The sequence below is a fragment of the Indicator indicator genome, chromosome 29 (genome assembly GCF_027791375.1).
Source record: "Indicator indicator isolate 239-I01 chromosome 29, UM_Iind_1.1, whole genome shotgun sequence".
NCBI classification, from domain to species: Eukaryota; Metazoa; Chordata; class Aves; order Piciformes; family Indicatoridae; genus Indicator; species Indicator indicator.
The window spans coordinates 2,097,866-2,112,582 of NC_072038.1; the positions used below are offsets into that span (position 1 = coordinate 2,097,866).

Below are 14,717 nucleotides of genomic sequence, written 5' to 3' on the forward strand. Positions count from 1 at the left end.
CCCAGGAATTTTACCAGTCACACAAAGTGGTTTCTAGCTTTTGCTCCCAACAATGTTTCAGAGAAGTCCAAAAATTTCATTCTGTAGCACAGGTCCTGCTGCAGGTAATATCCCTGGGGAAGGCTCTGCAGGGATTGTTTTGCAGCAGTCTGGTTCCCTTCCCGGTTGGGAAGACAGGAGGCATGTGGTGACAGGTTGTGACACTTGTGTGCTTCTGCTGCAACTCCAGTGCCCAGCTACAGCCAAACCCACAGGTGATCCTCACATCAAACTTTGAAGGCCCTGTGTTTTATGATCTGTATTTCCTCATGTGTGCAGCAATAGAAGCAGAGATCTCTGTGCTTCTCTTATTCTGGCCATAATAGTCCACAAAGCCCCCGTCCGGCCCAAGGAGGTACATGATTATTGTGTGATCCACCTGCAAGAGAGCACATCCTGCTTGGTAACACAGATCACAGGACTCCAGGCTGGAAGGGGCCTGAGAACCACCTGGTCCACCCTTTCCTGGCAAAAGCACAGGCTAGACAAGCTGGCCCAGGCCCTGTCCAGACGAATCTTCAAGTGTTCAATGCTGAGTACTCCACCACTGCCCTAGGCAGACCACTCCAGTAGGCAAATGTTCTCCCTCTGAAACATTTTCCTCTTGTGCCCAATTGGAATCTCTCCAAGAGTAACTTGTATTTGTCCCCCCTCATCTCTAGCATGGGACTCCTTCTCAAGAGAGAGCCTCCACCCTCTTTGTAATCACCCTTTGTACACTGGAACATCCTCCACCCCTCACAGTCAGCAGCCTGTGTCCCCTGATTCGGTTCAGCTGTCTGACAGACTTCTCACTGTGAAGCTAAAACAAGGTAAGGAGAACCTCAGCAGCACCCTGGCGACCTCCTCCTGTTTCCCCCAAGGAAATAAAGAAACAAACAGCTGCATGCTCAGAATGCCTGAAGGAACTCTTGATGCAGAGAAGTCTTCCCTGAGCTGTGGGCACCCCTCCTGCAGCACAGGCAAGGCTGAGGCCTTGCCCTCTCACTTCTCCCAGTTTCCCTCTACTTCTCCTCATGCTCCATGACCTCCCCCCCAAGGTACTCCTGCTGCTAACATGATGGAGAGGTGCTGCCCTGAACCACATTCACTGTCAGTGCCAACACTGGAACCAAGCCCATCACCGGGACACAGGAGCTGGCCAGAGACAGCTGTGCTGGGAGGGGGCTCCCTCTGCTGTCTGCAGGGAAATGACCTTAAAAGCCTTCACAGGCATCATCTCTGCACCTCCCTGCTACTCCAACTTGATTTACATAAAAACTACCTCCACTGAAAATCCATTTAAGATGCCTCTCAAGTACCAGCTGCATCCCACAACAGCTTTATGAGCAGAGACACAAAACACTGCAAGTGGAAGCCAGGGATCTGCGACTGCTCGGGACTGCATCCCCCCAGAGCCACTGGAGAGCACTTCTGCACTGAGAACACAACTGAGCTTGGAACTAAGGGCTCAGAGAAGCACCTCCAGCACCACAAGCTGCAGGATGCATTAAGCCCTGTGGCATTTCTGTCTCTGAAAAGAGTGTCTCTCCAACTTTCAGTGAAGCAAGGTTTCACTCTTCAAGCTTTAACCTTTCAAGATCACAAAATCAAGTTGTAAAGGACAATGTTTGCAAAAAATCTGAATCACAACTTAGATCCTCTGAGGCTAGAAAAAAAAATCATTACAAAATCAGGCAGCTTGCTCAGAGCACCTTAACTGCTCAACCTAGGGAAGGTTAAATGCAGTCAGGATGGAGCAGTCTGTGTGCAAAAGATGGGTACTGCAAGCTGTGCCTGCAGCCTACCCTGTTCCCATGTAATGCTCAGAAGAACATCACCTGAGTGTCTCTACAGACTTGGAAACCACAGAACAAAGCAAGGGAATTGGAAGGCCTGGTCTCCAGACTTCCATCACTGCTCTGATTAAATAAGAACCAGCAATGTTCAAGTAATGCTTCAAGAATTCAAACAGATGGTTACAAACTGTAATTTCTAATTGCTCATCTCTAAACTGGGTGGCAGTGTTGATCTGCTGGAGGGCAGGAAGGCTCTGCAGAGGGATCTGGCAAGGCTGGATCCATGGGATGAGGTCAGTGGGAGGAGGTTTAACAAAGTCAATATGCTGGGTCCTACACTTGGGGCACAACCACCCCAGGAATGCTCCAGGATTGGGGCAGAGTGGCTGGAAACTGCCCAGCAGAGAAGGACCTGAGGGTGCTGGGTGCCAGCAGCTGGAGATGAGCCAGCAGTGCCTAGGTGGACAAGAAGGGCAGCAGCAGCCTGGCCTGAAACAGCACTGGTGTGGGCAGCAGGAGCAGGGCAGGGATTGTGCCCCTGGACTGGGCACTGAGGGGGGCCACAGCTCAGATACTGAATTCACTTTTGGGCCTCTCACTCCAAGAAGGACATTGAGGGCTGGAGCAGGTCCAAAGAAGGGCCACAAAGCTGTGAAGTGTCTGGAAAACATGGCTGGGGAGGAGCAGCTGAGGGAGCTGGGGGTGTTCAGTCTGGAGAACAGGAAGCTGAGAGGAGACCTCATTGCTCTCTACAGCTCCCCTGAAAGGAGGCTGCACTCAAGTGGAGGCTACACTCTTCTCCCTAGTCTCAGGTGGCAGAAGGAGAGGAAATTGGCTGAAATTGTGCCAGGGGAGGGTTAGGTTGGAGACGAGGAAAAATTTGTTTGCCGCACATGTGGTCAGGGATTGGCAGAGGCTGCCCAGGGAGGTGGTGGAGTCCCCATCCCTAGAGGTGTACCAGAAACCTGTGGCCATGGCACTTGGGTCCATGGTTTAATCACAGAAACAAAAGCTCATCCAGTCCAACCCCCCTGCCAGAGCAGGATCACCCAGGGCAGGTCACACAGGAACACACCCAGGTGTGGTTTGGATGTCTCCATAGAAGGAGACTCCACAACTTTTCTGGGCAGCTTGTTTCAGTGTTTTGCCACCCTCACAGCAAAAATGTTTTTCCCTCTGTTCCTGTGGCACCTCTTCTGCTCCAGCTTGCCCCCAGTGCTCCTGTGCTGTCCTTGGACATCCCTGAGCAGAGCTCCAGCCCTACACATCTTTGTCATCAGCAGTGAGGGCACCTCTCAGGCTCCTGTGCTCCAAAGCTGCAGAGCAAGGACTTGAACATTGCTGGTTCTTATTTAATCAGAGCAGTGATGGAACTCTTGAGACCAGGCCTTCCAATTCCCTTGTTTTTTTCTGTTGGATTTCATTCCATTTCTCCCCTCCCAACTCTCCAGCCTGTCCAGGTCTCACTGAATGGCAGCACAGCCTGAGTGGGTGTCACCACTGCTCCCAGCTTGGTGCCATCAGCAAACTTGCTGACAGTGCCTTCTGTGCCCTCAGCCAGGTTGCTAATGAAGACATTGAACAGTACTGATCCCAGTACTGATCCCTGAGGGACCCCACTAGACCCACAGACCTCCAACTAAACTCTGTCTCACTGACCTCTCCTTGCTCCCTTCATAAACCTGATTTTAAGCAGCATCCAAAGACTGATTTCAGACTGATGCCAGTCTGATCTACACTGGTGCTGAGTTTCTCCAGCAAGCCTCTCTCCTCCCTTCAAACACAGACTCTGTAGCTGCTGAATCACCACTTTAAGCAGTACCAAATTCTTGGTCTCCCTCTTCACAGCCCTTTCAGTACTGCACAGCAGTGCACATCATCACCAGTCTGATTCCAGCTTCCCATTCTGCTTCTTTCTATGCACCACCTTTTGTCCCACCAATCTTTCTGTCCACATGGGTAACTGATTTGCTGCAGTTAGGTGGTTTGGAAAAAAAAAAAAAAATCAAGAATAGACAATGCTGGATGGAGATGACCAAGCCTGCTCCAGCACCTCAGCTCAGTGGCACACATTGGTTGCTCTAGTACAAGCCAACACCAAAGATATGCTGCCGTCCTCCACTACCTCCCAATGCCCAAGCATTGTTAGCCCACAGGCTTCCTGAACCAGGCAAGAGCCCTGTGCATTTCACACTCCTCAACAGCTTGTTTTTGCCAAAGACTAACAACAATTCTCCCTGTGGACTCCCATGAACTTCTGCCACTTGCATCTGTACCTCTCACATGCCCACTGCATCTTTACTTCTGAACGTGGTTTTAGTTTTCTCTGATGCCCTTAGCTCTTGTAATGAATAGATGACAATCACAGAATATGTATCCTCATTTGTCATATCACAGAATCATAGAGTTGTTTGGGTTGGCAAAGACCTCTAAGATCATCCAGTCCAATCATCAACCCAGCACCACCATGGCCAGTAAACCATGGCCCCAAGTGCCATGGCCAAACCTTTCTGGAACACCTCCACGGATGGGGACTCCACCACCTCCCTGGGCAGCCTCTTCCAATGCCTGGCCACTGTATCACTTGTGCCTACTTTACACTTCCAGTCTGCTAGGATGTGGCATGGCAGGAAGGCCTTGGCAGTAGCTCTGAGCCCTACTCACTTCCAGAGAGCAAGACTGACCTCTCAGCTTAGCCTCACTCAACCCTCAATCCCCCCCAGCCTTCACACTACTACTCCCTGCATTATATTCTCATTGAATTTACCATTAACATTCTCTCTCCCAGGTCATTTGCCACAGGAGGAAGATCCACACAGTACCTGCAGGCAGACTTTGCATAACCCAAGTATCCTGCTAGGAATAACCCACTGCTTGGTGCCAGTGGGGCAGGGAATGATTTGTTATTGTTACCTCTCATTTCCCCCTCTTCCTATTGCCTTAATTTCCCAGCTAGAATCATAGAATAGTTAGGGTTGGAAGGGACCTCAAGGATCATCCAGTGCCAACCCCCCTGCCATGGGCAGGGACACCTCACACTACAGCAGGTTGCTCACAGCCACATCCAGCCTGGCTGCAAAAACTTCCAGGGATGAGGCTTCCATCACCTCTCTGGGCAACCTGTTCCAGTGTCTCACCAACCTCATGGGGAAGAATTTCTTCCTGACATCCAATCTCAATCTACCACCTCTAGTTTTACTCCATTCCCCCCAGTTCTATCACTCCCTGACACCCTAAAAAGTCCCTCCCCAGCTTTCTTGTAGCCCCCTTCAGATCCTGGAAGGCCACAAGAAGGTCTCCTTGGAGCCTTCTCCTCTCCAGAGTGAACAACCCCAACTCTCTCAGCCTGTCCTTATAAGAGAGGAGCTCCAGCCCTCTGATCATCCTTGTGGCCCTTCTTTGGACACACACCAGCACCTCCAGATCCTTCTTGTGATAGGGGCTCCAGAACTGGACACAGTACTCCAGGTGGGGTCTCAGCAGAGACCAGTTCCATTTTCACTTTGGAGCATGCAAGGAAACTGGCAGACAGAAATATGATATGACAGAAAGGGCTGCCAGGCTTGCTAGCTCCCATGCAGCTCTGTAGGCAGGCCTGGGGTTGCACCTTTTTAGAACACACTGCAGTGAGATTGTTAAGGGGGCACCTTGATTCTGACCAAGACATCTAAACACGGTGGTGCAACTGGGCTCTGTCAGCTCCAGCACAGATTGTAACAGCTACCTTCTGATTTTAAAAACTATATACTGCTCTTAACCAAAGGCCCTACTTTCACTTACTATGTAATCATCATCTTCATCTTTGGGACCTTCGCTGTAATACACACGGTAAGCTTTGGCCACTTGGTCAATCTGTGCCTTGGTACCAGTCAATCCCACCAGCTTGGGAGAAAATTCTAGAGAGGAAGAAGAGATTTAGGCATTTTAGTGACAAGAATGCCATCAGGAGCCTGCTGCAACTCCAGAGCTCTGTATTCCATGCTTTAAGACATGGAGGAAGAAAGCAGCAGTACCTTTAACGTATCTGGCAATGGCTTCTTCATTGTCCCTCTCAGGATCGATGGTGATGAAGAGTGGAGTCAGATTGGGCAAAGATGGAATTCTATCTGTAACATTAACAATTACTATTACTCTGAGAAAGCTAAAAATAATTTCTCACCTCCCTTCAGACAAGCTCCCAGCTCACCTCCTGTGGCATCAATCCACAGCCACCCTACATGACAATAAACGGCTCTGTTTGGGCGGCTTAGTTTCTGTGATTTGTGAATGAGGCCAAAACTCCATGTGAAACCCAAGGCTCTGTGCTTGTGCTGGGTGCAAGCTGCACTTCCAGCCTCCCAGCTGGACACCCTGCCCTGCTTTGGAGATGACAAACTGACTCTGAAGAAGGAAGTGCCATGGTGGGATGTACAGATGAAAGCACAATGGTCACTACAGCAAAAGCATGTCTGATGGTGGACCATGAGGATAGGTGAAGACACTTTTCAGGCTCTTTCCCTCATGTTCCAGCCATAGCCTTCACTGTGTCTCCTTCACTTTAGTCTACCCAAGCTGGTTTGGTTACTGTCACCCCTGCTCAGTAACTCTTCAGGGCTGGCAGGCCAACAAAACCAACTGCAGTTTTCCCCCAGCCACCATTTTGCAGCACTGTCACTCTCAGAAGAAACTCTCACAGGGATTTGTTCTCAGAACGAATAAAATAGAGGGGGATACACTCCACCCCTAATCCACCCCACCACCAAAATACAAGGCAACAGCACCATTCCTTGTAACCTGCTACATCCCATTTTGTTACCAAGAAGTCACACAATTACAGAATGCCAGGTTGGAAGGGACCCCAAGGATCATCTGGTCCAACCTTTCTAGGTGAAATCCCTGTCATGGAAAGATCAGTGCTGTCATGCTCCAGTTACCAGCTCAAAGTGACAGGCAGATTGGTATACGCATCACTTAACAATTAATTCAACTACTGGAGACCAGTCAACAGCATTTTGCAGAAGACATCATCAATTACCATCATTCTGGGAAAGAACAGCAGCACAGGTTAGGGATTAACGTGTGAACAGAGCAGAGGAGAGGGACCTGGAGGCCTGGGTGGATAGAAGGATGCCCATGAGCCAGCAATGTGCCCTTGTGGCCAAGAAAGCCAATGACATCCTGGGGTGGATTAAGGGCTGTGGTTAGTAGGTCGAGAGAGGTTCTCCTCCCTCTCTACTCTGCCCTGGTGAGGGCACATATGGAATATTGTATCCGGTTCTGGGCCACTCACTTCAAGAAGGACCTCAGATAACTGCTTGAAAGAGTCCAGCACAGAGCCACAAAGCTGCTGCAGGCAGTGGAACATCTCCCTGTGAGGGCAGGCTGAGGGAGCTGGGGCTTGAAGCTTGGAGCACAGGAGCCTGAGGGGTGACCTCATTCATGCTGATAAAGATGTGCCAGGCAGTGTTGGGAGGACAGAGCCAGGTTCTGCTCAGGGATGCCCAATGACAGCACAAGGGGCACTGGGGCCAAGCTGGAACAGAGGAGGTGCCATGGGAAAATATGGAAGAACTTTTCCACTGCGTGGGTACCAGAACCCTGGAGCAGGCTGCCCAGAGGGGTTCTGGAGTCACCTTCTCCACAGATATTCAAAACCCACCTGGGCGCATTCCTGTATGACCTGCCCTAGGTGATCCTGTTCTGGCAGAGGGGGTGGACTGGATGAGCTTTTGAGGTCCCTTCTAATCCCTAATGTTCTGTGATTCTGTGATCTGCAGTATTTTGCCACAATAAAGCTGAATAAATCCGGACTTCCCATAAACAGGAGCACTACATCAAAAGAATTCCCATACCAATTTCATTGACCACTTCAATCATTTTCTCCAGCTCATCAGGGCAGATGTCAGGGCAGTGTGTGAAGCCAAAGTAGATCAGCACCCACTGGCCAATGTAGTCCTTGCTGCTCCTGGGCTGTCCCTCGTGGCTGACGAGCGAGAAGGGTCCTCCTAGCAGTGGTTTCCCAACGCCTTTGTTTCGTTCCTTCTCCAGCTCTACAAAAACCAGGAGAGGCTCAAACACACCCACGCCACAATCTACGCTGCCTCCCAGGCAAGCAGCTTAGTCCAGCCCAGGGGGCTGAAACATCAAGATCCACCCACACCCATCCTGCAGAAGTGCAATGAGGTGAAGACTTCCAAATGACAGGACTGAGGAAGGAAAGTGTCTTTACAAACAAAGATGCTGCTAGATGAACTTGAGAGAACCAAGAAAGGAATCTCAACAATACAACCTTATTTCTGTTACATGCAAATAAAGAGCCTCTGCTAGTGCCTCACCAGGGGTCTAACCACGAATCAGCAGGGTGTCCTCCAAAGACAGCAGAAACTGGACACAGCCTCAACTTCTGAACGTTTTGGACAAAGCACAGGTTTGACAGGCTACTGAATATTAACTCCTCCACCCAGAGAAGTGAAGAACCTAATTTAAATGAACATGGGCTATATGATGCAGGGGGGGTACATACAAATGGTGAACGTGTAGTAGGTGGACCAGGAAGTCAGGAAATCCCGAGTACCTCAGCCAGTTTGGAAAGGGATAGGGAAATCTGTGTCCAGGAACTTAGGATAAAAGGGAAACTGCACCTTCCAGCAACATGACAGTGCCCACAAGGGTCCCACAAGAATAATTGTACACTTACCTACGGGAAATGAACGTATAGAAGCCAGAATAACAGGAACTAAACCAATGTATGGAAGTCAGAATAATAGGAACTAAACCAATATATGGAAAGCAGAGAGTTTGAGGGGAAGGATGACCATGGATCACGATGTGCTTCTAATTTGTGAATTGAAAGAAGGGAAGACATGAATCTTGGACTTTGTATTTAGAAGCTTGACGCCTGTTTAGCACACAGGAAGAAAGCTGTCACGCTAAACTGTGATGTTTAGATGCAGGTGACCTGTGGAATGCTTATCTAAGACAATGTATAAATAACAGGAAACAGGCCAGGGACAGATGTTCCTACAGATGTGAACAGAAGAACAGGAAAAAAACAACCAAAAGAGCGTATGTGGAGAGGAAGAATGCAACTAAGAGGAAGACCCTCCCAAGCTCACTGCCAGGAGACACAGCCATGTACGGATGGGAGGAGCCGAATGCAAATGAATAGGAAATAGCATGAATATGTAGTAGCTAACGGCATAGTAACTGTAAAACACACGTTTGGAGGAGAAACCTCCCGTGTGTCCAGTGCTGTGTCTGACACCGGACATAAATTATTAAAGAGCACCTACTGAACAGTCTTAGCTGCTGAGTCTTTCTATTTCTTTGTATCAGCAGTTACGCAGGGAAATGAAACCATCCCGGAGAGCCCCCCTGCCTGTGCTGCCTCTGCACCGCCTGGCAGCAGCCTGCACAACCGAACACCCTTCCGAAAGCAAGGGGAGGCACATTAAAGGATTTTAAAAGCTTAAACTCGAAGGGGTTTTGGAGGTTTTTGGCATTTTCGGTGGCACTTAAACACACACAGGCACAAGGTGGCAAAGCTTGACGCGATTCAGCGGAATGCTGATGTGGGTAAAACAGACCTGAAGATAGAAAACGCCCCCTCTGAAGGCGGGAAAGATCCTACGGCCACAGCACAGGGCGCTCCGGGGCCTTTCCCGCCACGGCTCTCGCCGGCAGCTCCGGCCGGGTCCCCCCGAGGCGGGCTGGGGTCAGTCCCTCCCCCGGGCACTCACCCTCCTCCTTCTGCCGCTTCACCTTCTTCATGAGGGCCAGCAGCCCCCCGCACACCACGAAGGTGGCCGCCAGCGACCGCCACGACACCAGCTGCTGAGGAAAAGCTGTTTAGTGACTGAGCAGAGGGGACAGCGCGTCCCCTCCTGCCGCCCTGGCTGCCTCCCTCTCTCCTCCGCTCCCTCACCTTCCTCTGCGCGCCCCCACGCTGGCCGCTACTGGGCGGCAGGCGAGACACCGAGCGGCTGCCGGTGGCGGCTAGCACCCCCCGGCCGTCCAGCCCCGCGCCCAGCAGCCGCCAGAGCATCACCGCCCGCCCGCAGCGCAGCGCGGCCGCCGCCATCTTGCCGCCCGCTCTTCCGTGCCCGCCCCTTCCGCCCCCCAGCCGGCAGCGGCTGCCATGGAGGCGGCACCGCCCCTCTTCTCCTTCGGTGTCATCGCGGACATCCAGTACGCGGACGCGGAGGATGGCTACGACTTCAGCGGGTGCCAGCGGCGGTACTACCGGCAGAGCCTTACCCTGCTACGGAACGCCGTGGAAGCGTGGGTCACCGAGCGGCCGCCGCTCAGCTTCGTGCTACAGCTCGGTGACAGCATCGATGGCCTCAATGCCCGCCGCGGCGAGTCCGAGGGTGCCTTGGCACAGGTGCTGGCAGTGCTGCGGCGGCTGCCGGTGCCGGTGCACCACGCGTGGGGCAACCACGAGCTGTATAACTTCAGCCGGGCCCGCCTGGCGCGCAGCGGCCTCAGCAGCCGGGCCGCCGGAGCCGTGGCCGGGCCGCCCGGCGGGGACTGCCAGGCCTATCACTTCAGCCCGGCTCCGCCGTTCCGCGTCGTGTTGCTGGACGCCTACGACCTGAGCACCCTGGGCAGGGAGCCAGACAGCCCCCGGTACAGGGAGTCCCTGCGGCTGCTGCGGGAGAAGAACCCCAACGACAACCTCAACAGCCCCGCAGGTATCACCTGGCTCCTGCCTTCGGCGCGGATCGCGGGCAGCCGAACCTCTGCTTCTCACAGCAATGAGGAACCTCTGGTGGTAGTTTCGGGTTGCCAGGGGGCTGAAGCATGTGGCCCATTCCTGCCGACTTTCTCCACCTCCCCTCCCTGCTGCCGGCCGCTCTCTAGGTAGGCACAGGAGATGCTTCCCCGTGCCTGTCACGCTGCCCTGGCGCTTTTGGGATGGGTTCGTGCTGTGCTGTGTGCCCTGCAGTACTGGAATACAAGGCGCTACTGGTGCGGCTGCTACTGCAGAACATCGAGCAGTGCCCACCCTTTACCATGCCCAGGAGGGGACACCCAAGAATGGAACTCCCATGTGTGCAGCGTGACCAACCTCCCCAAACCCACAATTTTCTGGTTTGCCCAAGGAGACTTGAGTCCTGATCCAGAAGATGCACGCACAGAAAAAAGACTAAACCATCTATTATTGTAGGCAGACTTGCTTAAGGCAAGCAAGCTAGGGAGCCACAAGAAGTGTGTGTGCCTGTGCCTAACCACCTTCTTCACTGCAGGGCTCCAGGAACCTCAGTTCGTAGAGTTTAATGGAGGATTTGGCCAAGCCCAGCTGGACTGGTTCAATGAAGTCCTCAAGCTCTCTGATGTAAACCAAGAAAAAGTTATAGTTACAGGTATGTGGAAAGGGGACATCAGTGTCTGTATGACAAAAAAGTTGCATAGCCAGCCTGTGCTAGCTGAGGAAAACACGTAGCAGCTTTATAGCTCCATTAAGGTACAGATCAAACTGTAAAGCTTGAGAACAGCCCTGAAGAAAAGGACTTGGGGGTGCTGGGGGATGAGAAGCTCAACAGGAGCCACCAGTGAGCACTTGCAGCATGGAAAGCCAATCACATCCTGGGCTGCGTCAAGAGAAGCATAGCCAGCAGGTTGAGGGAGGTGATTCTCCCCCTCTACTCCGCTCTGGTGAGACCCCACGTGGAGTACTGCATCCAGTTCTGGAGCCTCTGTTACAGGAAAGATCTGGAGGTGCTGGAAGGTGTCCAAAGAAGGGCCACAAGGATGAGCAGAGGGCTGGAGCTCCTCTCCCATGAGGACAGACTGAGAGAGTTGGGGCTATTCAGTCTGGAGAAGAGAAGGCTCTGAGGAGACCTTCTTGTGGCCTTGCAGTGTGTGAAAGGGGCGACAAGAAAGCTGGGGAGGGACTTTTTAGGGTGTCAGGGAGTGATAGGACTGGGGAGGGAAATAAACAAAACTAGAAGTGGGGAGATTCAGCTTGGATGTTAGGAAGAAGTTCTTCCCCATGAGGGTGGTGAGACACTGGAACAGGTTGCCCAGGGAGGTGATGGAAGCCTCATCCCTGGAGGTTCCAGGCTGGATGTGGCTGTGAGCAACCTTATGTAGTGTGAGGGGGGTTGGAACTGGCTGATCCTTGAGGTCCCAACAATTCTATGATTCTATGAAGCAGAGTAGCAGCTATCTCTGATGCTGGGTGACCTTGCTGTGTGCAGTTAGATATCTGAAGTTCACAGCATTGAAGGCAGAGTTTGGTTACACTTAGAGTAACTCTCCTGTTTCTTTCCCTCTGGACTGCAGGTCATCTGCCCATTCATCCAGATGCTTCAGACAGAGTGTCCCTAGCCTGGGATTACCAAGATGCCCTCTCGGTCATACACTCCCACCAGTGTGTGGTCTGCTTCCTTGCAGGGCACTTGCACATCGGTGGCTATTGTCTGGACTCTCATGGGGTTCATCATCTGACTTTGGAAGGGGTTATTGAAACTCCAGCAGAGAGCAATGCCTTTGGAACTATTTATGTCTACAAAGATAAGATGATATTAAAGGGAAGGGGCAGAATTTCAGACAGGGTCATGCACTTCTGAGAAAAGTAAGCAAATCCAAATCATACTTCTTTGGGAAGGGCTCAGACTGAAAAGCAGGGAATTTTAGGAATTGATGTTTCTGTCAGAAAACAGACCTAATTTCTTCCTGGAGAACAGAGATGGCCCAGTAATAGTGCCTAAAAGAAATGAATGCAGAGTGTTGACTTGAAACACCCACTCCTGTCTGGGTTTGTTACTTACTGTGGTAAAATACAAACCATATTATGAATATTATCCCCAAAAAGCCACTTTTTTATATCAGTCAGAATTAAAGCATGCAGAATTGTACCTGCCCAGTCACATTGCAGTTTCTTTTTTAATATCACAGTCAGTAATATCTCATGTCTGGCAGAATTGCTGGATCATGTAGCCTAATGCAATATTGCTTTAAAAGACTAAAGGACCCTTCAGAAAAAGCTAATCCCAAGGAAAATGGAGACCATCTCTAGTGCTGCATCATGGAATGCTGTGGGTGGACACCTGCACTGGCCTGCAGCACTACCAGCTGAAGAAGCCCTGATGTGGGAGGGCCTGAAGTCACTGTGCTGCACGAGGACCTGCTCTGGCTCTCTCCCAGCCAGCCTGTGTGTCTCACCCTGCTTCCCTCTCCAGAACTAGTGACACTAAAACACATACAGTGGGGCTGGGCTGCTGTTACAACAGCAACACCTATGAAGTTCAAAGCAGCCTTCATCAGACATTGGCCCCTCCAGGCAGCCACTGAAGATGAGGAGCTGCCAAAATTCAAGAGCTCATTGTGACTCAATATTGTGATTGATTCCCCATTTGACTGAACTTCTGCAGCTCAGCAGAGGCAGGAGTGGAGAATCTGGGTCTCCCACAGACTCAAATGCCCCTGTAAGAGACTGAAAATTTTACAGATCTCTCTCAACATTGTTGGCAAAAGCTCATCACTCGCAGCTGCAAAAGGCGAGAGGGAAGGTAGCAATTTCCCGACAGAGCTGAGGGAGCCACAGCTGCGCCAGACCTCCACTGGTAGCTATTGAACTCTCTCTCCCTCCTTCCATGTTTGTTTCTGTCCCCCTCCCCATCTCTCCCTCCCTGCTGTTGGGGAAATAAAGTGCTTAGGGCTTGACTCTGTTATCAGCTGTAGTTCTGATCCCAGACACACAAACCAGGTAACAGTGAAATTAGGCATGGCTCAGGAGTTAAGCTCAGCTGCCCCCAGCCCCACTGACAGTTGAGGAAAAGCTGGAAAGCAGCGGACTTAACTTCTGCCAAATGACTGCACTGGATCATGACATCATCTCCCTTGGAGAACTGAAGGCAATGTGGAGAAATGCAACAGTTGTGCTGCTTTAGTCCTTAACTTGCCCAGAGCTTGGCACAAGCAGCAAAAGCCCACTGGGGAGTTTAACTTGCAGAGTCTCCTTGTGGTGATTAGGGATGGAGGATGATGGTTATTAATTTTGAATTATGAAATATGAATATTATTATTTATTAATTATTATTATTATAATTATGAATAATGAGTAATCACCTTTATATATATTGATTCTGATGCACCATTGTAGAAATATATTTCATAACTGGTTCAGTATATACAATTTTACCCAATTATAATATTTACAAAGTCAATTTCTAATTAAGGGAACACAGGGGTGCAGTTCTGCCACTTATCCACTAGATGGAGACTCGACAAGACACTTGGCAGCTTGCAACTATGTACAGAGATATTTATAAAGTTATCACAAGGCAAGTCCATCTGGAAATATCACGCGGCTACACGCGGGCGCTTTGAATAGAATGTTATTGAGTGTTGCACACATGGAAAGATACATTCTGTCTTTCTTTGTAGCGAGGCAAGTTGCCAGGTTACGCTGGCTACTCACTGCTTGTCTGCCCATGGCTGGTCCCATCCAGGCAGCGGCTTTCTTTCTCCTCCCACCTCCATGGGTTGGGGCAAGGCTTTCTTTCTTCCCCCATGGCCGCGGAGGGGTGAGGCTTTCCGCTGGTCGGCTGTTTCCCTTAGCAGGGTCGGCCCGGCAGGGCCAGTCTGGGGAGTGGTCTTATGCAACAGGGCCGGGTCTGTCCGGGGTCAGCCCTCGCGATCGAGATGATGGTTCCTGGTAGGCAGGGTTGGCCGCCTCCGATCCCAAAGACGGGTTTCAGGGGAGGGGTGCGGTGAAGCGGCGCTTCCCCCTCGGCTCAGCTCGAGCTGACAATGCCAAATCCCTCGGCGACTGCTTCTCATTTCAGGTTACAATGCAGTCTTAGACTTGATCTCAGAGGAGAGGATATCTATCTCAAACATCCCGGGTGCTTTACCCTGACGGCACAGGGCTGCAGAGCGGCTACAGCTCCTTTTCTCTCCTGCAAACGGCAG

At 51.2% G+C, this 14,717-nt stretch overlaps 2 protein-coding genes across 2 annotated transcripts; one reads left to right on the forward strand and one right to left on the reverse strand.

Moving 5' to 3' along the window:
- Nucleotides 1-288: 288 nt before the first annotated feature.
- On the reverse strand, nucleotides 289-9,581 carry LOC128976570 (protein SCO1 homolog, mitochondrial). The gene is made up of 5 exons (XM_054393865.1): nucleotides 9,536-9,581; nucleotides 7,649-7,846; nucleotides 5,831-5,923; nucleotides 5,598-5,713; nucleotides 289-418 (listed from the first exon to the last, which is right to left on the reverse strand). Exons 1-5 carry the CDS (start codon nucleotides 9,564-9,566, stop codon nucleotides 290-292), a joined length of 567 nt encoding a protein of 188 aa, XP_054249840.1. The 5' UTR covers nucleotides 9,567-9,581; the 3' UTR covers nucleotide 289.
- A 346-nt stretch (nucleotides 9,582-9,927) lies between these two features.
- Nucleotides 9,928-12,422, forward strand: ADPRM (ADP-ribose/CDP-alcohol diphosphatase, manganese dependent). Its single transcript, XM_054393911.1, has 3 exons — nucleotides 9,928-10,489; nucleotides 11,045-11,161; nucleotides 12,084-12,422. The coding sequence occupies exons 1-3, from the start codon at nucleotides 9,934-9,936 to the stop codon at nucleotides 12,368-12,370; spliced, it is 960 nt and encodes a 319-aa protein (XP_054249886.1). The 5' UTR covers nucleotides 9,928-9,933; the 3' UTR covers nucleotides 12,371-12,422.
- The last annotated feature ends 2,295 nt before the right edge of the window (nucleotides 12,423-14,717 follow it).

Coding starts and splice junctions, on each gene's coding strand:
- LOC128976570 (XM_054393865.1), bottom strand. CDS start 9,566: ATGAAGAAGGTGAAGCGGCAGAAGGAGGAGG. Junction 5,924..7,648: donor TGAAGTGGTCAATGAAATTG/GTATGGGAATTC, acceptor TTAATGTTACAG/ATAGAATTCCATCTTTGCCC. Junction 419..5,597: donor ATGAAGATGATGATTACATA/GTAAGTGAAAGT, acceptor GCTCTCTTGCAG/GTGGATCACACAATAATCAT.
- ADPRM (XM_054393911.1), top strand. CDS start 9,934: ATGGAGGCGGCACCGCCCCTCTTCTCCTTCGGTGTCATCGCGGACATC. Junction 10,490..11,044: donor CAACCTCAACAGCCCCGCAG/GTATCACCTGGC, acceptor TCTTCACTGCAG/GGCTCCAGGAACCTCAGTTC. Junction 11,162..12,083: donor AGAAAAAGTTATAGTTACAG/GTATGTGGAAAG, acceptor TCTGGACTGCAG/GTCATCTGCCCATTCATCCA.